Source organism: Aedes aegypti, chromosome 2, assembly GCF_002204515.2.
Source record: "Aedes aegypti strain LVP_AGWG chromosome 2, AaegL5.0 Primary Assembly, whole genome shotgun sequence".
Classification (NCBI taxonomy): domain Eukaryota; kingdom Metazoa; phylum Arthropoda; class Insecta; order Diptera; family Culicidae; genus Aedes; species Aedes aegypti.
In genome coordinates this window covers 209,466,339-209,491,512 of record NC_035108.1, presented here as the reverse complement: position 1 = coordinate 209,491,512, position 25,174 = coordinate 209,466,339, and the positions used below count along the sequence as shown (strand labels likewise).

Here is a 25,174-nt window from a genome sequence, read left to right as displayed (position 1 = left end):
GCGTCATCACCGGTATGGTGCCTATTGGTATCCTTATCATGGAAGACATAGAGTGCTTCGAAAGGCGCGGCACAAGAGGCATACGCAGGACTGCCAGACTGGCCTCTATTGTCAAATGGCAGCGTGCGTGGGACAGTTCCACCAAGGGAGTGTGGACTCACAGGTTGATTCCGAGGTTAGATATCTGGGTCAATAGGCACCATGGGGAACTAACATTCCACCTGACACAGGTCCTTTCGGGCCTTGGTTGCTTTAGACAGTATCTACACAGTTTCGGTCATGCGGGTTCTCCCGAATGTCCAGTTTGTGCAGGTTTAGAGGAAACGGCGGAACACGTTTTCTTTTTGTGCCCACGTTTCCGCACAATGCGTGACCGCATGTTTGCCACATGCGGTCAGGACACGACTCCGGACAATTTGGTCCAGAGGATGTGTGAAGACGAGTTTGGCTGAAATGCCGTTTCATCGGCTATCACCCACATCGTCTCGGAACTACAAAGGAGGTGGCGAGTAGACTCGAGGAGTGACTAGTGCAGACGCTAAACAACAGGTGTTCCAAGGGTTCGCAGTCGGCTACGTAGGTCATACCGGTGCCCTACGGTCGAAATCGACCCTTACAGCGATTAAGTGGCCGCGGGGAGAACATCCTGGTAGCGTTGCTGTCGTGGCGCCGACCTACTGGGTTGGATACGAGCCTCTGGTTGTTCGGGGGAGGTGGAGGCCCCTTCGTCAGCAATCCCAGCTGGTGCTAGCTGATAGGGCCTGAGCCTTCAGTAGGTCAAATTGCGAAGCCCGCAGTATCAGTTCTTGATACCTGCGGTGCAGCTGGGCGCGGGCGTAGTGGTCGACCCTGCCCGCCTTCAGCGGACAATGGGAGGTGAGGATCACCTGGGAAGCTGGCAAAGCGCCAGCATGCTACTTTGATAGACCCCCCTAAGCGTGTCATCGATGTTCGTTGCTGCATGGCTACGCAGCTAACCTGGAGGATGCGATGTGCAATAGCCCCTCTCCCCTCTACGGTACAATAGTTTAATAGTATAAGAGTCATGTAAATTGTTGCTGCACCTCTTAATGAAGCCGAACATACCGTTTGCTTTGTTTTTTATAGTATTACAATGTTCTACAAAAGTGAGTTTTAAGTCTAGAATTACGTTCAATCCCTTCTAATTTGGTCTAGTTTCAGGAATTTGCTTGGCGATGCATAGTAGTTCTATTCATATTTTCGAAAATGTCGGGAAATCTGCCAGTCAACCAATATTTTGATTTTTCATGTTAAAATGAACTTCTGGTCAAAATTTCAATCAATTTGGAGAAAAAAAGTGTGCTTCAAATCAATTATGTATTTTTAGGCTAATTTCAATCTATAACAAATCATAACTACCGAACGGAACACCAAAAATTATTGAAAATACCTCTACACAGTAGTTGATTCAAATCTACGAACTTGTGTCGAGCACGATTACATGATTGGAGCAACTTTTAACATAGTTTGGTTGAGGTTTGTGCTTCGAGATTCTTGAAAATCACTATTTTTAGGAAGTGTTCTCTCTAAAAAACATACCCGTATGAAAATTTCGGATTTTTAATTTCCAGAACATAATGATTACGCATATCTATAACTCAATCCTGTTGAAAGTTACAATTTATCTTACGAAAATAAATTGTAAAAAATAGGAAATTAGGAAGCACATATGTAAATCCGCTGTGGGGGAGCAAGGGGAGCAAAAGCACCATCGTGAGCTTTGAGGAATGTAAAAAATGAACACGTTAGCACTGCTTTTTTTTTCAGTCGATGATGATGATTGTTTTCAAATCGTTCTGAATCGTCAATGAAATGCGATCAAAACAATCATCAATCGGAAAGAAAAAGCAATGCTAACGCCCGTATAAAAACATACCGTTCAGTGAATGGAATAAACCTTTTATGTACAACTTGTGAGCCCGGCAAACTTCGTCTTGCCATCAAGTAGGCTGTTGAAAAATTGGCATGCAATCTCCCATACAAAATGACACATTAGTTTTCTCCAGTGTTTAAGACTATTCCGAAAACTTTCCTAAACTTTTTCTACGTACGAACACGTCGGAACCCTAGACGAATGCAACAGTGAAAGAATCAGGTAAATCCGTTGACTCGTTCTCAAGTTATTTCGTGACATACAAACATCATTCCATTTTTATTTATATAGATAGATATAACGTATTGGATACAATACAGCGTATTGTAATTGAATGTCGAAGCAACATTATTCTTGTTTGAATATACAATTCAAAAACAATATAATATATTGTTACAGAACACTGTATTGTTTTTTATTGGTTTTATACTTTTCAATTTTAGTCAAATTCCTATTTTCGCGTAAAACAACTGTTGCTGTTTTCTGTGTAGCTTGTATGAAAGAAGTAAACAAAACAAGTTCAGAAAGCAAGAAATGTTGGGTGAAAAATATTCAAAGAGTAAAAATAAGTAGTTTTGTAGAAGTCACTTGACATTAGCTGTAACGACGAATGCAACCATGATAAATATCTTTACTTCTATAGGAGTTAAATTATTTTACTACTGTTGGCACGAATATGCGGTAAGTTGGGGGACAATCTATTCAAAATACATATTCTATGCTTTTCACCACTAATTGCAATACAATTCGTTGAATTGTTTTTGTATTGTACAACAATACACGAATTGCTAGTCAAGACAATACATGAACAATATATCGTATTGAATTTTCAAAATATATATATATGAGAAAATATCTATATTTGTATTGTTACGATACTTAACCACCCATACATTATATTGGCTAAATCTCATATACAATACAGTGAACTGTTCAAAACAATATATTGTACTGTAATTGTATTATCATTTTAAAATATACTGTATTGTATTAGTATAAATAGTGGTAATAGCAAGTGGTTTTGATTTTTCAAATGATAGTTATGATTTTTCAAACCTTGATATAAGCTCAAAATCGCATTTTTAACTTGAAGCACATTGAAATCTTTATCAAATGAGCTGAAAATTTTACCAGACATTGTACTTAGCATGAGAATTCAGAATACTACTTGACTGGTAGATTTCCAGACATTTTTTTCAAATATGAACAGGTCTAATGCATAGTGTCCACCGGACACCGGTGATGTTCCAGATTTTCCGAGGTTATGTCCAATAGCATTTTTTTCTGTCGCTTGTAATTTTGTGCGGTGTGATATTGTATAGATGTTTGCAGCTTTCCTAGAAACTAGAACTACAGTCGCCATTCTACATCGCGATATCGAAGGGAACATCGAGATAAGGAGAGATCGAGACAAAGAACAAATGTTTAATGAATACTAGATTGAAAATCACTCCGTTGCCAGGAAAACAATAAACAAGCGGACGTCATCTAACGTTCCAAAATTGTTTTGATTCACTAAAATCTAGTCTAGTCACCTTTGATTCGCGACTACGAAGCTGCTGATGTTTTCTTCGGTTTTCTGTGAGAAAAACAAGGCGCGATATATTTTTTGCTTTTTTTTCACGCACACGATGACAGTTCCTTACGAGGTTTTCCGTTGGTGCCAGTGCTTTGTAAATCTTTTTTTGTTTCGTAGTCGCGAATTGTGGTCATATCGACATACGGAGAGATCATTGGGAACAAAAAATCAACAGGAACACATCGAAATAGGCCTCTGCACTGTTGATTTTGTATGGGATTTTGACGTTTACTGGCCTTGTTGTTTATTTACTTGTTGTTCATGCAAGAAATAAGGAGAGCGACGGATTTTTGTGCAGAGCCCCATATAGAGATCAAGGCTGGTTCATTGTACTCTGTAGCCAGAGTAAGGTGGTCTCACTTGGCGAAAGTGGCTAGGAGGCCATCTTTAACTTGCTGGTCGTTTTGTTTACAAACATTACTGCCTGGCCTAGACAACGCTAAAACTGAAACTAACCGTGCTGCCAATAGTGCGAACGAAATAGTCAAAAAGAGAGATAAAAGTACTTTTACTCCAAGCAATCAGAAGACATTACTGCCTGACCCACAAGATGCTGAAACTAAAACTTACCGTGCTGCCATAAGTGTAAATGAAATTGTAGAAAAAAGAGAAAGACGTATAGAGCACACATGAAGCAGGTGCGACCGTATTAGAATAATTCTTGATAACACTGTTTCTCCAACCAATCAAAAGTCAATTGTCCGACTACGTGTCTCAGATGTTTTGTAAACAAAACGGCCAGCCCTTCCTCACCTACCCTTCCTGATTTTCTCCACAAAGTGAGTATAATGTATCACCTTAGGAGAAGCTGAACCCGCCTTGATAGAGATATCGAGATACGGAGAGACAGAAAATGTATGCAGATTGAAGGGACAAAAAAAAATCATCGACATAGGGAGAGATATTGACAATTCGAGTGACAATTAGAAGTTCGGCAGTCAAAACTTCGGCGAAGTTCGGCGTCGGCATTCTAATTTGGTGCTTCGCCGACGCATAAGGATTGCCTTTGTCGGCGTAGCACTTCGGTAGAATGCCGACGCCGAACTTCGGCGAACTTTCGGTGATATTTCATTTCTCTTATGAACTTCGGTCTAAAGTTAATCTGAATGCACAATATCGAGGTGTGGATATATCGACTGTAATAGGAATTCGAATACCGGCGGACGCATTAAGGTGATTATAAAACGAAGCCAAACTTCGAATTTTCAGGTGCACAAGACGAGAGTATCTGACATTAGATCGCGTTGAAAACCAATCAAATTACTTGCTTGCTGGTGGTGACCAATGGGATAGATTTTCTACGCGGAGCGCTGTTTGGTTCCAAAGTCTTGTGCTCTTGAAAATTTGAGGTGTGGCTTCGTTCTATAATCACCTTAAGATTCGTTAAAAATCTTCTGAAATATGGCTATTTCTGTAAAACTGGTTCCGGAAAATATGGTTAGTCATGTTTGTATTTCCTATCATGTATATATTATCCGGAGCTACATTGGACATCAAACATTAAGATGATGCGTTCGATAGCATATTCAAAACCATGAGGTGCATTATAGGAAGTGCCCAATTAGGAACATTTTCGGAACCATATCAATATGGGTATCAAACTTCAAGATTTTTTAAAGTTTTAAATCCGTAAGCATCTCCAGAACCGACGACTGGCATGAAAACTCTAGAGTAGGTTCCAGGTGCCCCGGGGGATATGGCCAATCCAAGGCTTGTTCAGAATCACATCAATATGGGTATCAACTATCAAGATATTAGAAGGAGATGCTTCTGAAAGCACTTCTAGAACTATTGGCTGCCATGATTACTGTATAGTTGGTTTGAGATACCCCGAAGGACACGTGTATGAAATCATATCAATATGGGTAACAAACTTCAATATTTTTAAAATGCATGCTTTTGGAAGCAATTTTAAAATCATCATCCACCATGAGCAGTAGTTTACCACAATAGATCAATTAATGGTCGCAGTGGTTCAAATCCCAACAAAAAAAAAAAAGAAGAGCAGTAGTTTCTATGTGCATTGGGGGATGTAGAGCACTTTCAGAAACACAAGATGTAATAACCACTCTATAGTAAATTCTAGGGGTCGCTAGAGAACACAGAAAAAATATTTAATTTTCAATGTGATGTAAATTCAAGTATACTTTAAAAATAAATGAAATTCGTATGTTGTTACAGCATCATGTAAACTTAAATGAATATGTATACAATTTTCAACTTAAAATGGTTGAATATTACATGATCGTGTAAATTTAAAGTGAATTTGATTAAAAAATAATGGATTGGTCGTTGAAATTTAGGTTTATTTTTCTCCAAATATGTGCATGAAAATAAACTTAAATTTACAACATTTTTTTAGCTGTGAAGGGGCCAAATTGGAAAACGACCACATCCCCCGGGGGAACTTGGAACCTGTTACACAGTAGTCTGGCAGCCGGTGGATCTGGAAACACTCCCTAGAGCGTACCCTTCGAAAATCTTGATATGGTTCCAGACATGTTCCTAATTGGTCACTTCCCCCAGGGCACCTGGAACCTTTTATACAATGGTCATAAAAATAGGTTGCCCTGCTTCCAATGCATCATCTTCAATGATTCATCTTCTTGATGATTTATACCCATATTGTCATGGCAACTGGTGGTGCTGAAAATGCTTCGGGTAGCATCATCTTTGAAAATCTTGAAGTTTGATGCCCATACTGTTACGGTTCCAGATACCAGACCATGGATTTGGTAACTGTTGAGTTACTATTTCATATGCAAGCTAAAACGGTTGCTCCAATCTGCCCCTGCAAATGTTGGAGTAACGTGAAATAGTAGATTTTTTAATATAAAATACTATATTACTCCTAAAATATAAGAGATGCAGTTTTGTTGTCTTCTAAAGAAATGTGTATTTTACCAATTCAAACAACTTTGTAGAACATAAGAAAAATTTCAAAAATACCCCAAAAAAAGATAACCAAAAAACTAGTTTCGAGGGGTCGTTCACAAAAAATGACCCATATCTCTTAAAATTCAATAGATAGAGCTAAAGTGTATTCAGAAAATTTTCATGTAGTGAAGTTTACTACAACTTTGCCGAAGACACAAATCTTCACTTTTGCCAAAAAGTGATAATCAATCTCACAAAAATAATTCTTTCTTAGAAAGGCTTCTACATCCCGAACAACTTCTCTGAAGACATCATAACTCTAAAACCAATTTATCGGATGCACAACATTTTCGATCACGAATTTAGGCCCTTGGAAGCACTGTGCGTTGTACAAATGGTCCAAGAGAAATTCCACCACCTGCTAAGCTTAAGGCGAAGTAGGCCGTCATTGAAATTTGTACGCGTCGTTGATGATTGTTGCTAATTCATCTCACGATTTCGAATCAAAGAAAATCAGTTGGTTTTGCACTGACACAGCTGAAAAAGTATCAGTATATTTCCCAGTAAACACAAACTCGTATACGATAGCGCATAAGAGTACAAAAGTGGAGGCGATATACGTACATGCGCCATTAAGCTGCATGCAAAATGTACGTATATCGCCTCCACATTTGTACTCTTTAATCCTATCATATACGATTGTGTGTTTACTGGGTTTATGCATGTTAGCGTACGCCGTGCAGTGATAAATTTCCAAGACAATATAAACTATCAAGACTGAGTTTTATCACACTGAAATGCAAGCTGAAAAGTCATCATTGTAGCCAAAACGAATGACGGGCTACTTAGCCTTAAAAGGGTCTATTAGCAGTCGTCTTCCGGTAAAAGTTTTCGTAATAAGTACATTAGTAAACGAAGGGATTAATTTACAACGAGGCATGCTTATCGGTTTAGAAAGTTTGCGCCAAAAAGCTGATTTTAGATATTTTTGAAATATCTAATGGTTTTTCATACTTCTCAAAGGTCTAATAAGTGCAACATCATTTTTTCGTGGATATTTAAGATGTGTAATCATATTTACGTGTTAAAGAAGCCTCAATCTCTTGAAAATTAAATGGGGCGTATTTCCCGGTTAGGGCGCATTATCCCGATTTACCCTATCAACTTTCTATTAATTGTAGTTTCTAGGAAAATTGTGAACATCTATACAACTTCACACAGCACAAAATTACAAGCGACAGAAAATATGCCATTTGGAAAATCCGGAACATCTCCGGTGTCCTGTGGCCAAAATGCATGACTAAGCAAGTTTCTGAAACTAGACCAAATTTGCCGTCGACTGCTTCAGGATGCATATAATTTTATCCATTTTTCATAAAGTTTTAAGCATTTGAACTTAGGCAAAATTTTGCCTATCGTAAGGTGACCAGACGTCCCGCGTTTCGGGACTACTCAATTTTCAACATTATATTACTGCGTCAAATCTAATTGTTTGACTAAACTGAGAAATTAGATCATGATTTAGACCAAAAATGTTTGTAGAATACACATCCAATACGAATAATGTTTAATTGGGAACGAGATCTGACAGGGTGTCCAGCGTTTCGCGGGACATATATGTTCGCTATAGCCTATCGCAATCATTTTGCCTATCCCCTGTATGTTACACACACGAAATTTGAATTCTGTGGCAAATTAGCAAATAAATTTATTTATTTATTTATTATTACATGTCTTCGAACAAGTCGCACAGACTGATACTTATGAACTAATACTTCTTTTGAATGTTAACTTAGACATATTAAAATCAAATCTGTCAGATACTTCGTTAAAACGACGACAACAAACATAGAACGGATTGTTCTGTCCAAACAATGTACGATGCACAGGGAACCGGAGAAAATCAGCTTGTCGAGTAGTTCTAGCGGGCACATTTAAATTGATGTTGGTCAACAGCACTGAGCAGTCTACGTTGTTACTTAAGATGTCAAACACGAACAAGCGTTGAAGCAAAACCCTCCTGCAAGCCAAAGTTTCTAGATGAACCAAGGCGCATCGATGCTCGTACGGTGGAAGTCGAACTGGATCAGTCCATGGTAGCCGACGAAGCGCGTAACGAATAAAGTTGCGCTGAACGACATCTTCAAACTCCTGAGTGTTGCGTTTGATAAATCCAAGTACCGCATATGCCTTGGCAGTTGTTGCAGCTATGTGCTGAGCGAAATTCAATTTTCTGTCCAATAGAACCCCGAGGTCCTTTACAGTGTTGACTCTGGTGATATTAGTTGCCGACATTCTGTATCCAAAGTCAATCACATTCCTCTTTCGGCTAAAAGTGATGACGCAACATTTTTGAACATTCACTTCCATTCCATTCAGCATGCACCATCTCACCAAGGCGTCAATATCAGCTTGCATAGCGCAACAATTAGTCAACGATGAAACCACACGAAATAATTTCAAATCGTCCGCGAACATTCGTTTTTGGGATTTAATAACTTCGCAAAGGTCGTTGACAAACAGCACAAACAACAGCGGACCCAGGTGGCTCCCCTGGGGGACGCCTGATGTAATTTCAAAGGGATCGGAACTTACATGAGCGCTGCGTTCGGTGAGGTACGAGAGTATCCATCGTGTCAACCAAGAGGGCAGACCCATTTTATCTAATTTTTTCACCAACAGTGAGTGCGGTACTCTATCAAATGCTTTCGTAAAGTCAATATAGACCGCGTCGATTTGTTGGCGCTTCTCCATCGCTTTCACCAACGAAGACACATACGACATTAAATTTGAAGTTGTTGACCGTTTTTTCACAAAGCCATGTTGGAACTCAGAGATGATGTGCTGCACGTGAGGGTAGAGGGAATCGTGAATGAGGCTTTCAAAAGCTTTTGGCAGACAACTCAGAATGGAGATGCCACGGTAGTTTTCGACGTTGTTCATATTACCCGATTTGTGTATGGGAGTAATAGCAGCATTTTTCCAGACGCACGGGAATGTTCCTTCGGACAATGAACGGTTGAAGAGAATAGTCGCAGGAACAGTAAGCGAGTCAGCACAGTTTTTGACGAAGAGAGGAGGAAGGCGGTCAGGTCCAGCGTTCTTTGAGTCGTCTATTCCTCGCAGCTTGCAGCACACATCCCTCGTCGAAAAGTTGAAAACAGCAACGTTCAAATCGTATCGTGGCAAACTGCTCAGGTACTCTTCAGACGAAGGTGATCGGTTATTACTTAGCACACTTCGAAAGAATGACGAGAACAGATTTGCCGAATCAGATGGTGTTTCGGCGTTCACGTCCTTGTAAAAAACATGTTGAGGAATGCTATTTGTTTGCCTGCTACTTCTCACGAACGACCAAAACGATTTCGGATCATGCTTAATATTTTCCTCCGTGCGACGAATGTAACAGCTAAAGCGTCGTGCATGCAAAGAGTTGTATTCGCTATCTAAGTCACGCAGTTCAACTTTGTGCTGTTCATTTTTCGAACGAAAATAACGTTTCCTAGCCTTGTGCAGTCGGTTACGTAGACGTTGTAGTTCATTATTCCACCAGGGTTGCCTTTTTCCGATACCTCGACGTCTCTGGTTCAACGGAACAATCTCACGAAGAATTCCATACACCTGATCATAAAATATTGCCACTGCTTCATCAATATGACATCCATTAAGGTACTCATTCCATTCAACTGCAGCTATTTGTTCATTGAGCGATGAGAAGTCACATTGTTTGAAATCAAAATCGAAGGGGTCCAAAGTATCACATTCGCTACGCATGGTACTTTCAAATTTCAAAACAAAGGGTTTGTGGTGGTTGTCCATTTTCATCAACGGTTGCGGTGCTCCAATAGCTCCACATATTTATCATCGTTAACAAACGCCAGATCAAGAAGCCTCCGATTAGCGTTAGTCAAGTGATTAATTTGATGTAGACCGCAGCCAACCACTGACTCAATCAAGGCTAATTCTTGCTCAGTTGAAGCGTTCACCGGCAAGAAAGAGCTAATTTCCTCATCAAACATCCAACACAAGTGGGGGAGATTGTAGTCACCGATAACCACCTCACGACCATGATCGCCGGCGAGACCCAGCAAATGTTGAACACAAGCAGAGTGCTGTTCGTATAGAATGGTATCGCTGTTGGGTGGTAGGTAGATCGCACAAACAAACAAATCGAAATCTGGTAGTGTGATGCGAACAACGATTTGCTCTAAACATTCACATTCCGCAATAGTGAGAGACGTACTTTGTAAACAATTTCTTACGCCGATCAGCACACCACCACCACGCTGAAAACAGCTGTTGCTGGCATTTCTATCACAACGATAGATCGTAAAGTTGTGTGTGAGTTCTGAGTTGTGAATATCGTTGTTGAGCCAAGTTTCCGTGAAAGCAATCATATCATAGTCGCTTTCAGACAATGCTAAGAAAACGTCGTTTGTTTTGGTTCGAAGTCCGCGGACGTTCTGATAGTACAGAGTAATCGTTTCCCGTGGAGTGGTAGTGTGTTGTGTGTTTCGGAGCTGTGCGGAGGATCGTTCATTGATGGTACGATGTGATGTTTGGTGATTGTTGTGAATGGTCGTCTCTTGGTGAAGGTCGGAAGCGAAACGTTTGACGAGTGTATGTGGAGTGATTAAAATCGAACTGACGGAAGATAATTCCCTTCTGCCACGATGAGCCGGATAGTGCGGTGTCTTTCAACTGCAAATCCATGCCAACTTTGAAAGAAACGAACGTAAGTTCATCCAAAGTTTTCCCTTTTGGCACTAATTTGACAATGTCAAACGATTTGTCAGTGTTGAGATTGTTCTTCACCAACTTTTCTATCTGTGGCACTGTAGCTTGTGGATCGAAGCCGGACAAATACAACCAAAAGTGATCAGCTTTTCGAGGTGCGGCTAGCGGAATGGATTCGTCAGGGGCAAGCTCCCTAGTACCGACGGATGTGTTATCGTGGTGAGATGAATCATCGGCAATTAGCCGAGGACGTTTTCTCGACGGTACTGAAAGTTGCGATCGAGGTATATGTGGTGTTGATGGTAGTGGGGTACGTTGTAGAATAGTGTTGATTTTGAAGGTGTTATTTGCAATTTCCTGCCTCAATTCATTCAGTGCTTTGGAGTATTCGTCGGTCATTAAACTGATGACATTGTTGGTGGACGATATTGCCTGACGAAAATTAGCGTTCCCCATCATTTTCGGACAGGCCTTACACATCCAGTACAGTTGAGAGCAATCAGCTATCGTGTTACGAATTTCCTCGGACTGATGCACGCATTGCAGATGGAATGAAGATCTGCAGAAACCATTGCATAATATCTCATCTTCCTTCTTGACGGTGTTGGTGCAAGCGAAGCAAATAGACTCCATCGCTGATAGTTGAAGCCGTTCACTCTTGAGATGTAGCTATATTTTAAGAAATTCAGCTCAGTTAAAGCAGATAATCGTTGAACTCCAGTTTTCACCGTTAAAACGACGAAAGATGCGTCCAGTGTACAGTTGAATTCGCAGAAAAAGACACAGGTACGTGGAAAAAACACAGAATTAGCACAGATTAAAAACGCTGTTAAACGAATTGTTTACCTTACACACACAATAATATTGCCATACAAGAAGGCAAACATGCATGCAAGTTGGGTGATATAATCAAATTTTACATTTTCAGTAACCAATATCTCAACAACTATTTTTTTAAACCGCCATGGATCCTTAATTAAGTAAATAACATAATTTTTGTGCTTGACACAAAACGTGTTCCTCAGTGTTATCAATTCTTTGGCAACATTCTAACAAAATTTTGGGCAGGAATGTTACAAAATGTTACACAGAATTAAAGACGTGATTCTCAAAGATTCTGGGGCAGGAAATCATGAACAAGTCTTATATATATTCAATGGTGTTATTCTAATAGAAAACTTAAAGGTTTCCTAACCGAATTCCGAGCAGGTTTCTTTAAAAAATTTGGTTAACATACTCGTGTAGAAAATAAATCTTAACGTAAATTCTGGCCAAATCCTGGAAACAAATCTCACACATTATTATTAATGTTCCTTTTAAAAATCTGAGCAGGATTCACAGAAAATTTTATAACAACAATGTTCTTCAATATCTTTGAAATAATATATTACTATGACCGACACCAATTTGACCCTACCTTGATTTTGTAATGAGAATGTTTGATGGTTAACTAATAGAATCTCATAATGAATCAAATCGGCTCATATTACAGATCAGAACAGTATAACAGTGATTTATCTGCGTGCGGGGTTTGGTGTTTTTTATGAGTCGCAAATGTACTTGACACGATGTTCTAAGTTCGATCCCACTCTTATCTATAACTGTGGGTTAGCCATAGTTGTGAGGCGACTTTTTTTTTTTTTTTTTTAAATCTTTATTAGAGTGTATTTTAACACACGAGGGCTAGTTCTACACTAGTGAGGCGACTGTAAGCATAAGAAAATAAAAAGAAATAGACGAAATTTTGATAATTTTCCATGTGGAAATAATAGAAGGAGCTCTGTAACTTTATATAAATGTTCAAATTTCACAATTTGACTATTTAACACGCTAATCGCCCAACAATACAATAAAAACTAGACAAAATTCGGCATCAAACAACTCCAAAAAACCCAACCATTTCAAATGCCTTAATCAAATCAGTCAACACACTGGATTCAAACAACCACTCGTCTCCATTCTTCGTGTATACCCTATACGTAGTTACGCTTCCCACATGCATAAATCCAGAATGCTTCATGACCTGAGCGCACACGCTGACGTCCTCGTCTGGACTGACATTCATTCTGAGGACACATGTGGTGGGAGCGCGAGAGAGATAAATTACTAAAGGAGTTTTGACACGCAACCGAGAATGAAAGGAAATCAAGGATAACACTATTTGGAAGATTTCTGTGGGCAGTCGTTTGTTATCTAGACTTGTTTTTTTTTTCCAGGAAATCGTCACCAGTTAAAGCTCTGCAGAATAAACTATCATTTACCTAAATTTTAACTGAGAGGTGGCATTCCTGCTATTCCCGCCACCATTCCGGGCCTTGCTGTTTTCCTAGCTTCTATCTGCTGCCAGAATCACCAAAAAGGGCAAGATTTTTCACCCTGCTCACACATCAGCTTCACGATTTCACTCTGCTGCTGTTTCTATATTCTCTTCCTTGTGTTTTTATTGATCACAAACATCCACACGTCGTACACACTTCTTCGTATTCTTGGGGATTTTCCCTCAGTTCACAGAACAAGAATTTGTGAGCTGAGACGAATTTTCATATTTTCCACTTTGATCCAAGGGCATTTCAGCTATACACATTACCCACGGTGATGAAGCTTATTCCACGGCAAGACAAACAATGGGCAGCCTTCGGCTAGAAATTTTCACGGGCACAATAGGACAAAAATATTCCTCTTTTCCTTTCATTGCATTTGGGGAAAAAGAGAACACCATTCGATGGATAACACTTAGTGAAAGAATCACCAATTCCACATCAAAGCTCTCAAGATTTGAGCCAAAATTTTCCCTCTTGCTGGAACAGTAAGCTGCTCTTCCTTTGTTGCTATCGTATTTAATCGAAGATTATTTCGGCATTCTAGATCACACACTCAGAGCGCGTCTGCACAGAAAATCGCACTTGCCAAAGAAAACTATCAGCGCACATACGAACAGTAATGAAACAATTTTCCTTTTCCCATATTTTATGTAATAACCGAATAATGCCAGCCACACTGCTAGCGATACTAATAATCAGTCGACTCTGATGGCAGCCTTTGGAAGAAAGTGTCTAATATACGACAAGCAGCGACTATTGCTTTCCAAGCTCACTCTCGCGCTCTCTCGAAATATATTGAAGTTCATCTGGAAAGCGTCCGGAGCTTTAGCGTTTTCGTTGTCCCTTGCAAAGGTATATGAAACAATCATTCAGAATTTGCTCTGATCTGGAGGGTGGTAGTACAAATTCATTCAGGAGTAACATGTTGTTCAATTACTCTTAAACTATAAAAAAAACTACATGAGCCTTTTTTTTTAGCGAAGATTAAGGTTTTATTCCAGTAAAGGAAATATATCAAGTTATCTTAGAATACAGCCTTGCACACTGACATTGGTCCATGGAGATGACATGCACAACACGATAGTCACTTTATCATATGGGATATTGGTAACCCAACCAGTGAATTACAACAGCATTGTTTCCAAACAATAATGAAAAATCTAATACAGTCAACTCTCCCTAACTAGATATTGATGGGACCATCGAGTAGCGAGGTATCGAGTTACAGAATACAACCAGTGCAACTGCGATCTTTGGGACCATCAAGGTAGCCATAAAACCCAACTTTTACTATGGTCTAATTCGATATCGTGATACGAAATATCGAGTAAGTGAGAGTTGACTATACTTTTCAAAGCAGGCGTATGCATTTAAATAAAAATATTCGATTTTTTTTTTGTTCCATACATTGAAACTTCGACCGAAAATTGAAATGTTCACGCCTAAAACTAACGGACAGCTATAACTTTTCCTAATCTCTAGTAATTATGTTAAATTTGAAGTGTAAGTCGCTTTCTTCAACAGCACATTAGGGATGGTACACAAATTATGTCACGCTAAATTTCAACTTTTTCGACCCCCCCCCCCCTTTGTCACACTTTTTGTATAAGTCCTCCGAAAATTTTGTAAGGCTTGTCACGCATGGCTCGACCTACTCCCCCCCCCCTTGGAGCGTGACGTAATTTGTGCATGACCACTTAACCATCACGACATTTATAGTATTTGTTTTAAATTAAAGCAGAAATCTTAAAAGGAACTTTTCTTCCCACTTGACTCTATATGGAAATGAATAAGAAAACAATCTTAAGAACAACCCACAATTTTAAAGATGTAGTTTTTACCATGCTCCCCTATCTAACAGTATCAGAGAAGAACACTTTACTATGTGTCACGGGCAGTTCATTTTTTCCAGGAGAACAAGAACATTTGCCTCGGAACAGCAAAACTCTCAGATGGCCGCTCTCAAACCACCCCGGCAAGCTTAAAAGTACGCGTGGTCTTCTCTCTCTACATCAAGAAGGACCATCGGCATTACGCTCTCCATACTATCAATGGCAGGATTTTCTTTGGCGGGTGATTTTTCCTCCCATGTGCATGGTACACACCAATACATTCTCATAGCTAAACATTCGATCCCTGCAACCGACGTATTTGATAATGAAAATGTTTTTACTACTAAGTGACGCTCGTTTTTCTCTTGGATCACTCGCTCGTATTCGGCCCGTAGTAGGCTATGTAATAGTAGTAATGTACGAAACGTGTAGCAACAAACGAAGCGGGGTGATTGTCTCGCCCTATTCTCACCTCCGGGCAGCCGTTACATGCTGAAAAGGACTCACTCTACTGTCACACTCGGAGTTATCACCGAACGACAAATGATGTATTCAAGCGCGACGCCTCCTCATCGCAGTGTGACCTTGGTGACTCATTCGCGTCAAAATAATCATCCTTTCTGTTCGTATCTCCATCTACTGGAGTTATTGCTACTAGTATTAATTTTATGCCCCTTAAAGCGAAGCGTTGCAGTGCCACTTAATTAAATCTAGCTTTAAGTATCTTATAGGCGTAACTTCAACGATTTTCTCTTTTGGAGGCCATCCATTGATTACGTAACGCATCATAGGTGGTGAGAGGTTTTGAGTTTTTGTTTCGCGATTCTCAATTTATTTTTAACTAGTGGTCCCGCTAACTTCGTCTTGCCATCAAGTAGGCTGTTGAAAAAACGCTTTGAATCGTCCCACACAAAATGACAGATCCGTGCACTCTCGTTTTTTCCAATATTCTCGGTGAATATTCTGGGATTTTTATATACAAAAACACGTTGGAACCCTTGATAAACAAAACTGAAAAAAATCATTCAAATCCGTCGACCCGTTCGTACGCCATTTCGTGACATACAAACACCATTCCATTTTTATTTATATAGATTTCATGCCTCAGTCAATCCTCCATGAGTCGATATCTGAAGGGGCCATCGACTCATGTAAATGTCTAGAAATGGAATGGAAATTCTTTGTAAACCTGTGCGAGGGGACCATCATACGATCAACTTTCCATAACTCGATATTGAAGGGACCATCGAGTTAGGGAGGTATCGAGTTACATAACACAAAACCAGTGCAACGGCGATCCAAGGTTGGATCCAAGGACCATCGAGTTAGCCATGAAAATCTACTTTTACTATGATTCTTCAACTCGATAACTGTAGTAACCATGAAATCAGGTTTTCAGTATGGTTGTATGAGTCGAAATCGGATCATAGAAAATCAACTCATGTAAAATCTTACTTTTGAGTATGGGGAGTCAAAAAATAATCAAAATAATCTAACTTTCTTAATGTTACACCGCACGGAGTTCTGAAACACACATACAGTTAAATTCAAGTGAGTCGATATTAAAGAAACTCGATGACTCATGAAAATATCGAGTCATGTAAGAGATATTATTTGAACACTGTTTGAGAGGACCATCATAGTAACAATGATTTAGTGTAACTCTATCATTCTCCTAAGAACCTAAATATATATGGGGAAATGATAAACAAAAATCGATTTTTTTTTTTTTCAAATTTTTGCTCATGAGAGATTTTTTAATATGCCGCAAGGTTGTTTTTTACCCACAAAAACTAGCTTTTAATGAAAATAAAAACAAGAGGTTCATGCAATTTCGAAACTAAGTGTTTTTCAGCACACCGTGTGCCGTTATAATACTAGACGTGAGAAAATTCTAGTCAAATTTTTATTTTTGGATTTTTGTTTTCTGCCCCTTCTATTTTATTTCTCTCTTGTCATTATGTCCCCAATTAACATTAGACAAATTTGATAGGAAAATCGATGTTGATTAATTGAATCAAATTGGATTTGTGGATTCTCGATTAAATCAGAGACGAAAAAAGATATAGTACCCAGACAAGCAGAATGTGCGTATAACGAAATTACCTTTTGCATCACACGATGCCTATATGTGCAAAGATTCCGTATACGATGTCGTCCATTTGCGTTATACGTACAATAATGGAGGCAATATATGTGCATGTTTCATATAATGAAAATTGGCATACAATGCGAGCCTTTAGACTTTATTGGGAACTAATCTGTTATGTTACTATTTATTTTTACCTCGCCAACAATATTTCGCCAATTCATTCGATTCATGGCCGCTTCTCTCCATCCTCGACTGCGACCCACGCTCTCCAGGTCCTGCTGCACCTGGTCAATCCACCTAGCTCGCTGCGCCCCACGTCTTCTTGTTCCGACCGAATTCGTAGCGAACACCATCTTTACATCCGAATCTAAAACTACCAACTCTGGCTACCACAAGCTGTTGTCCGGCATTCTTGAAACATGCACTGTCCAGCGTATCTTTCCAGCTTTAACTACCTTCAGAATACTGGGTTCGCCGTAGAGTTAGACGAAATCGTGGTTCATTCTTCATCGCCACACACCGTTCTCCTGCACGCCGCCGAAGATCGTCCTTAGCACTCGGCGTTCGAAAACCCCAAGAGCTTGCAAGTCCTCCTCGAGCATAGTCCACGTCTCATGCCCGTAGAGGAGTCTTATAAGCGTTTGGTACATCGTGCATTTGATGCGAGAGTAAATCTTTCTTGTCCACAGTTATTTCTGGAGCTCATAGTAGGTACGACTTTCACTGATGATGCGCCTTCGTATCTCCCGACTAACATTGTTGTCAGTCGTCAGCAAGGATCCGAGTTAGACAAACTCGTCTACCACCTCGAAGGTATCCCCATCTATTGTGACACTGCACCTACCAGTAAGAAATTTGTTTTCGACGGATTCACCATTAGCCCGACTCTTGTTGCTTCGCGTTTCAGGTGGGTGAACAAAGCTGCCACCGTTTCAAATTTTCTCCCAATAATATCTATGTCGACCGCGAAGCAAACAAATTTTTCGGATCTCGTAAATATCGTGCCTCGACTATTAAGGCCTGCTCTCCGCATGACACCTTCAAGTGCAATATTGAACAGCAGGCTCGAAAGTCCATCACCCTCTCGTAGTCCCTGCCAAGACTCAAACGAATTGGAGTGTTCGCCCGAGATCTTCACACAGTTTTGCACACCGTCCATGGTACTCACGGCATTTCTGGAGGATTTGCCGCACGGAAAAGATCTGGTCAGTTATCGAGTGACCGTCGATGAAACCGAATGCGATAACTTCTCACGAACTCGTTGGCCATAGGTGATAGACGACGGAAGAGAATCTGGGATAGCACTATGTACGCGGCATTTAGGATAGTGATTGCACGATAATTTTCACACTCCAGTTTGTCGCCCTTTTTGTAGACAGGGCATATAACGCCTTGTTTCCAATCCTCCGGTAGCTGTTCCATTTCCCAGATTCTGACTATCAGCCGATGCAGACAAGAGGCCAACCCGTCCAGACCCATCTCGATGAGTTCGGCTTCGATACCATCCTTGTTGTTTTTGAGCTGTTTAATGGCATCCTTAACTTCCCCCATCGTGGGAGCTGGTTGGTTTCCACTGTCCGCTGTGCTGACGTAGCCATCGCCTGTCCTGACCTTCTGTGCCTGTGTTCTCTGCGCCATTCATGTGTTCATCGTAGTTCTGCTTTCACCTTTTAATCATCTCGCGTCCGTCCGTCAATATGTTCCCATCTTTATCCCGGCACATTTCAGCTCTTGGCATGAAGCCTTTGCGAGATGTGTTGAGCTTCTGATAGAATTTCCGCGTTTCTTGAGAACGGTACAGCAACTCCATCTCTTGGCATTCCACCTCTGCCAGGCGACGCTTTTTGTGCCGGAATAGGCGGGTTTGCTGTTTCCGCTTCAATCTGTATCCTTCCACGTTTTGCCGCGTACCATGCTGCAGCATTGCAGCACGCACTGCATTCTGCTCCTCTAAAACCTCCTGGCACTCCTCGTCGAACCAATCGTTTCTTGAGCTCAGTTCCACATGTCCGACAATGCTTTCAGCAGCGTCGTCAATGGCTGCTTTGACTGTCCTTCAGGCGTCGTTAAGAGGGGCCCTATCAAGCACGCCCTCACTCGGCAATGCTGCCTCAAGATGCTGCGCGTACGCATTGGCGACATCCGGTTGTATCAGTCAAGCTAAATTGTACCGAGGCGGGCGTCGGTACCGTACATCGTTGATGACGGATAGTTTTGGGTGCAGTTTCATAATCACCAGGTAGTGGTCGGAGTCAATGTTAGCTCCACGATAGGTTCTGATGTCGGTTATATCGGAGAAGTGCCGTCCATCGATCAAAACGTGGTCGATTTGCGATTCTGTCTGCTGAGGTGATCTCCAGGTGTACCGATACGGGAGGCTGTGCTGGAAATAGGGGCTACGGATGGCCATATTCTTGGAGGCGGCAACATCTCTATCAGTCATACGCCGTTCTCGTTCGTCAGCCGGTGGTTGCTGAACTTTCCAATCGTCGGTCTGAACTCCTCCTCCTGACCAACCTGAGCGTTCAAATCTCCTATGATGATCTTGACGTCGAGGCTTGGGCAGCGGTCGTACTCGCGTTCAAGCTGCGCGTAAAATGTGTCTTTGTCATCAACAGTGCTTCCGGAGTGTGGGCTATGCCCATTAATTAAGCTGAAGTTAAAGAATCGACCTTTGATTATTAACTTGCATTTTCGTTCATTGATCGACCACCACCCGATCACGTGCCTTTGCATATCACCCATCACTATAAAAGCTGTTCCCAGCTCACGTGTGTTGACGCTGCTCTAGTAGATGGTATAACCAAAGACAAATTAAAGACCCCCATGTCCCTTGCAGTTGCTCAAAATTTTATGGCTCATAAGGTAATCTAGAATGCCGTTCAAAGTGTACTGCGATCTGTCAAACTTGGGTACCTTTTGCACTACCGAGGGACCAAATGCAGTACTAGAAGTGGTACTCAATCTGAGCCCGAGTGTGGCGGACCTGGTAGTAGGGTTCTGCATGGGTACCGGTTCTAGTACTGCAAATGGTCTCTTGATACAAACAAATAGAGACGTAGTAGTCGTGTGCAAAATGGGTGCCACTTCTAGTACTGCTTATGGTCCCTCGGTACTGCAAGAGGTACCCAAGTTTGACAGATCGCAGTTCACTTTCACGGAAGTCTGGATTTTGCTCTATTGCGCTATGTGCCATAACATTTTGACCAATTTTAAGGAACATGGAGAAGCATTAGCCTTAGAATGCTAATGTCGCGAATGTTCGTGTGACCAGCATCTAGTTTGCCACGCTTTGGCAGTTTGAGTACAGCGTCTATAAATGTCAATTTTATTGTTCAACCAAAATAAAATATTCTATACAACATGGCTTTAAACATACCGTCAAACGGGGTAACTTGCAACAATTTTCAACTTCAAAGCTATATGGATGAACAATTTGAGGATTCAGATGAGACTTAAACCATCTGGTACCCTAATCACCACGTAAAGAATACCACGCGGTATTAATTTTATCAGTATTTGGTTTTCTAGGATCAGGAGCGACGAAAAATATACATTTTTAATGCTGCCCCTGATGTGGGGTAACATGCAACACACAGTGCTATCTAAAGAACACTATTAAAAACTTATCCTATATCGTGTTACTATGTTAATTCAATAATTTTCTACAGTAAAGGCATGACAATAATCAGAAATGCCATTGTTCACTCTACTTTTAGAAAACTAATTATTAATTACTGAATTATTATTAAACCAATTCTATTGGAAACTCCATCGGCATTGCATAGGGTGTCCACACGGGAAATTGTAGCATGTCATAACTCTTAACAGTTATTTGAAAGTCATTGAAACGTTATAATGCAACTTGTCTACAAATACAATGGTATTTCAGGTTATACTTCACATACCTTTTTGTTATACATATTTAAATCAAAGCGACATATCACATAACTGTATGTATGCCTTAAAATGGTCTCTGTTGGTGTTTTGACTTAACTTTCATCATATTTCATGTAGAAAGTTCCCCATGGCAGATCTGCAAGTTCATTTTTATACAGATTTTTAAAATTATTCAATATTTTCACGAAGAAAATAAAATTAAATCTAATAATAATATGATACATATTATTTGGTACCAAACGCGTATTGAATTGTTGAAGTGCAAAATTTTGAATGAAACTGAAAAAATATATGTGCAATTTTGGTTTTTCATGTGTTTGTGAAAAATCAAGCAGTTGAGGTCCAAATTGCTGTTGCAAGTTACCCCACAATGGTAGTCAAAAACTTTTTTGAATTTTTAAAGTGTTTAAGCATCAAATTATCAAATATTCTATATTGTCAATTTATACACTACTAAGTACTGTAACTGATAGCAAATGCCTCGAATGACATATTTCTACCGTTTGTGTGGTACGAGGAACGTTTTTTTAGCATTAGTTTCATACGATCCAACGTGTAATATGATTTTCACCTCCAGCAAACCAACCAAAAAAGAAACAATCACCAAACCCTCGCTAAAATCTTCTGTTGTATACCTAAAGTTAATAAATAGTGGAATAAATTATAATAATTTAACTCAATGCTGAACGAAACGGTAATTCGGTTACATGTCGAAGTGTTGCAAGTTTCACTCCTGTTGCAAGTTACCCCGTTTGACGGTACAATCAAAAGTTTCAATAATAATAATAAGTAATAAAATAATTATTTTTTTCGATAGCAGCATCACAAGCGTTTTACTACTTATATTTCTATTATAAAGCTGAGTATGCTGTTTCGCTCAAGAAAAGTAAAAAAAAATCTTGACTGAATGAGTCAAGAAATCTCCTACAGAGAGCCCCCTTTGAAGTGACATTTCTTCTCAACTGCGTACTGCGATCAGAAAAATGTGAATTTCTGAATTTTCTTGAAATTCAAGACAACATGATACATATTTTAATAAAATAATTTAAATAGAATTTATTCAGAACAAAAATTCAATATGATTCACTCGATTTTAAGCACTTCATACATCGTTTTAAAAAAATATTAATCGAAAGAAAAACATCAATTCAAAATCACCTAACGTTATCCGCAATGCATTTTAGTCCAGAGACAAAATTCATGCGGAAAATGCATTTTGAGCTTAAGAATGAAACATTAGACGAAAACTGTCTTCTACAAAAGTTGTTTGTATTTGTTAGGTCATTTGCGGGGTGTTATTCAAAATAAGGATGGTCCACATTTTCATAGAAAATGAAAGTAGTCAACTTTCTTATTTGTACAAATTATGATAAAGAAGAAGAGCACGAATTTTCGACCAATTAATACGATTTTGTATGATAATCCAAAATTTGGCACATAGTTCTTGTAGGTCGAAAAAAAGTGCTTTTCCCATTCATGCTTCAGCAAAGTTGTAGACCAAAAAAATAATTTCTACAATATAAAAAAATACAGATATGTAATTTTTGTATCTCTAAAAAAAAATATATATATATATATATATATATATATATATATATATATATATATATATATATACATACAGTACTGGACAGAATAAAGTACGCATTGGCCGTGTTTCAATACAAAATGATCAAGTTTGGAGTCTTATATCTCGGTTTCTAGTAGTCCGATTGACCTGAAATTTTCACTGCAGGTTGAAAGTAACCTCAAATTTGCTAGGCTAGAAATTCATAGTTTTTAATTAACAAACTTTTAAGTTATCGCAAATCTCAAATTTTGATAAAAATGACAAAATTTTAAAGTAAAAATAATTTTTAAATGAAAATATTTAGGGCAATATGTTCTTCTGCAAAAATGTACAATTTGATAAGACACACAAGTTTGCAGAACATCATTTTTCGGAAAAACTGACTGTTTTCAAAATATTTTCAAAATTAAATTTTGCAATTTTTTGCAAATTGAGAGATTTTTAATAATTTATGCAGTGATATTTTAATTGAGCCAAATCTATGTTATATCTAGCCTGTGGTGAAAATTTCAGATCAATCGGACCACTAAAAGCTGAGATTCAGATCTCCAAACTTGACCATTTTGAATGGAAAAACGGCCAATGCGTTTTTTATTCTGTCCAGTACTGTATATATATATATATTAAAGTGGTTCAAAAACCGTTTTTGCTCCACACCGCTCATTCGATTCAAGATCAAATTCTGAATGTCATCCCAAAATTTGAGCTCATTCGGATGAAAACTGAGACTGCACAAGCTTTTCAAAGTTTATATAGGAATTACTATGGGAAAAGCAAGCAATTCATTCAATCGGTCATAGTGTTTGCCCAAGTGTTTTTGGAGATTAGAAGTACGTTGATGCTGTGAGATACAATAATCAGCTACAACTTCGCCAAAGACCGTTTTTAAATCGGGGGCGTCCGTTATTATATCATATTATATATAGCTATTATATATATTATATTATATATAGCTATTAGACGTTGACAATTTTGTATGGGAGAACGGTGTTGGTGCATTTTATATGCCAGATACTGTAGATACCAGTAGGCTATGCTTGTAAACTTTCACATGAATGAAAACTTAAGTCACTGATAAATAAAAATTATTTGATCAAAAAGATTTTTCTATTCGTTAATTCAAAGAAGTCATGAAGCTTACCGACGATGATCTCCGTTTGCTAGAATTTCCTACTCACAAAAAATATCTTCAAAGTCTTGTTACCACCCAAGATCTCAGATATCTCGGTCACAAGCATAACGGACTTCGGCTGTACCAAACAGGCTATAGGTATTTACGAAAAATATGATTTGTTTTGTTACATTCGGCACATTTCTTCTCTTCGCAGATCCTTAACCGAATCAGCTTTCCAGAGCCGAAGAAATGAAATCAATGACTTTCTGTATGCAACACAGGATCCCAATGTATATTTTAGCAGAAATCTGATAACCACGGATCCACTATTGAGTGAACTTGCCACCAGGGAAAGGCCGAATCGTCTCGGTTTATTATCGGTAGTAGATTGATACACAAGAATAAACATTGAACATATCTTTTATCTATCTATTTTACATTCAGACAATAATTTACATTCGTTACTTTCGGAAGAATGCTGAAATATCTGGGTACATCGACTACGAACAAGCACTTTTACGGGTCAACAAAGACAAGGAGAGTTCCCTGAATTGGAAAGCGATCTTCCAAGGGAAGCAAGTTCTCTATCCTACCAAGCACGATCTCTCCTACTACAATTCTCGAACGGACAGAGTTTTCAAGCGAAACTCGAAAAATTATATCGTGCTTTGTGATCCTGTACGAGGCATCATATTTCGGAATACGTACGACCGTAAGGACATCTATCCGGATCCCATTGGAGGTTTCTTCGGCACAAATACGACCCGCATGGAAATTGACAGTGATGTTCACGAGCAAGTGGTGCTGTACGATCATGTGGTGAGGAAAAACTACTGAGAAGGGCGCTTGTTTTTCAATAGCCTCGTTGCATGCATTGCACGTGTATTGGATAGAATTATACTCATAATCATCGGTGAACAAAACATTCACTATTCAGAATATTGCTAAACCTTACGGAATAAGACAAGCGATGGCTCTGAAAAGCATACAAATTTATTAAAAAAAAAAAAAAAATTGAACATAATCTATTCAGCGGTTTTCAGATCGTGCTCCTTGGTGCACTTGGTGCTCCACGAAGCCTTGTCAGGTGCTCCGCGACAGTTACAAGCATTGTAGGGGGGATGGGGGCAAGAACGACACCTTATGATATATAGGTTCAAATCATGGTTATTAGCAAAATTTTTGAAGATTATTCCATTGTAGGGGCAAGCTCACCTCTTGTTCTAAATGATGTTATCGATAGATTTCAAAAATATAA

The 25,174-nt window shown here is 39.3% G+C and overlaps 2 protein-coding genes across 2 annotated transcripts in view; one reads left to right on the top strand and one right to left on the bottom strand.

Moving 5' to 3' along the window:
* The window catches only part of LOC5570723 (heparan sulfate glucosamine 3-O-sulfotransferase 5), a 195,326-nt gene extending 181,225 nt beyond the window's left edge, over window positions 1-14,101 (bottom strand). Inside the window, exon 1 of the mRNA XM_021843852.1 lies at window positions 13,349-14,101. The gene's annotated coding sequence lies outside the window, so the exon portion shown is untranslated. The remainder of the gene's footprint in view (window positions 1-13,348) is intronic.
* A 9,731-nt stretch (window positions 14,102-23,832) lies between these two features.
* On the top strand, window positions 23,833-24,855 carry LOC5570724 (uncharacterized protein C4orf22 homolog). Its single transcript, XM_001659267.2, has 3 exons — window positions 23,833-24,072; window positions 24,131-24,296; window positions 24,361-24,855. The coding sequence occupies exons 1-3, from the start codon at window positions 23,933-23,935 to the stop codon at window positions 24,751-24,753; spliced, it is 699 nt and encodes a 232-aa protein (XP_001659317.1). The 5' UTR covers window positions 23,833-23,932; the 3' UTR covers window positions 24,754-24,855.
* Window positions 24,856-25,174: the final 319 nt, after the last annotated feature.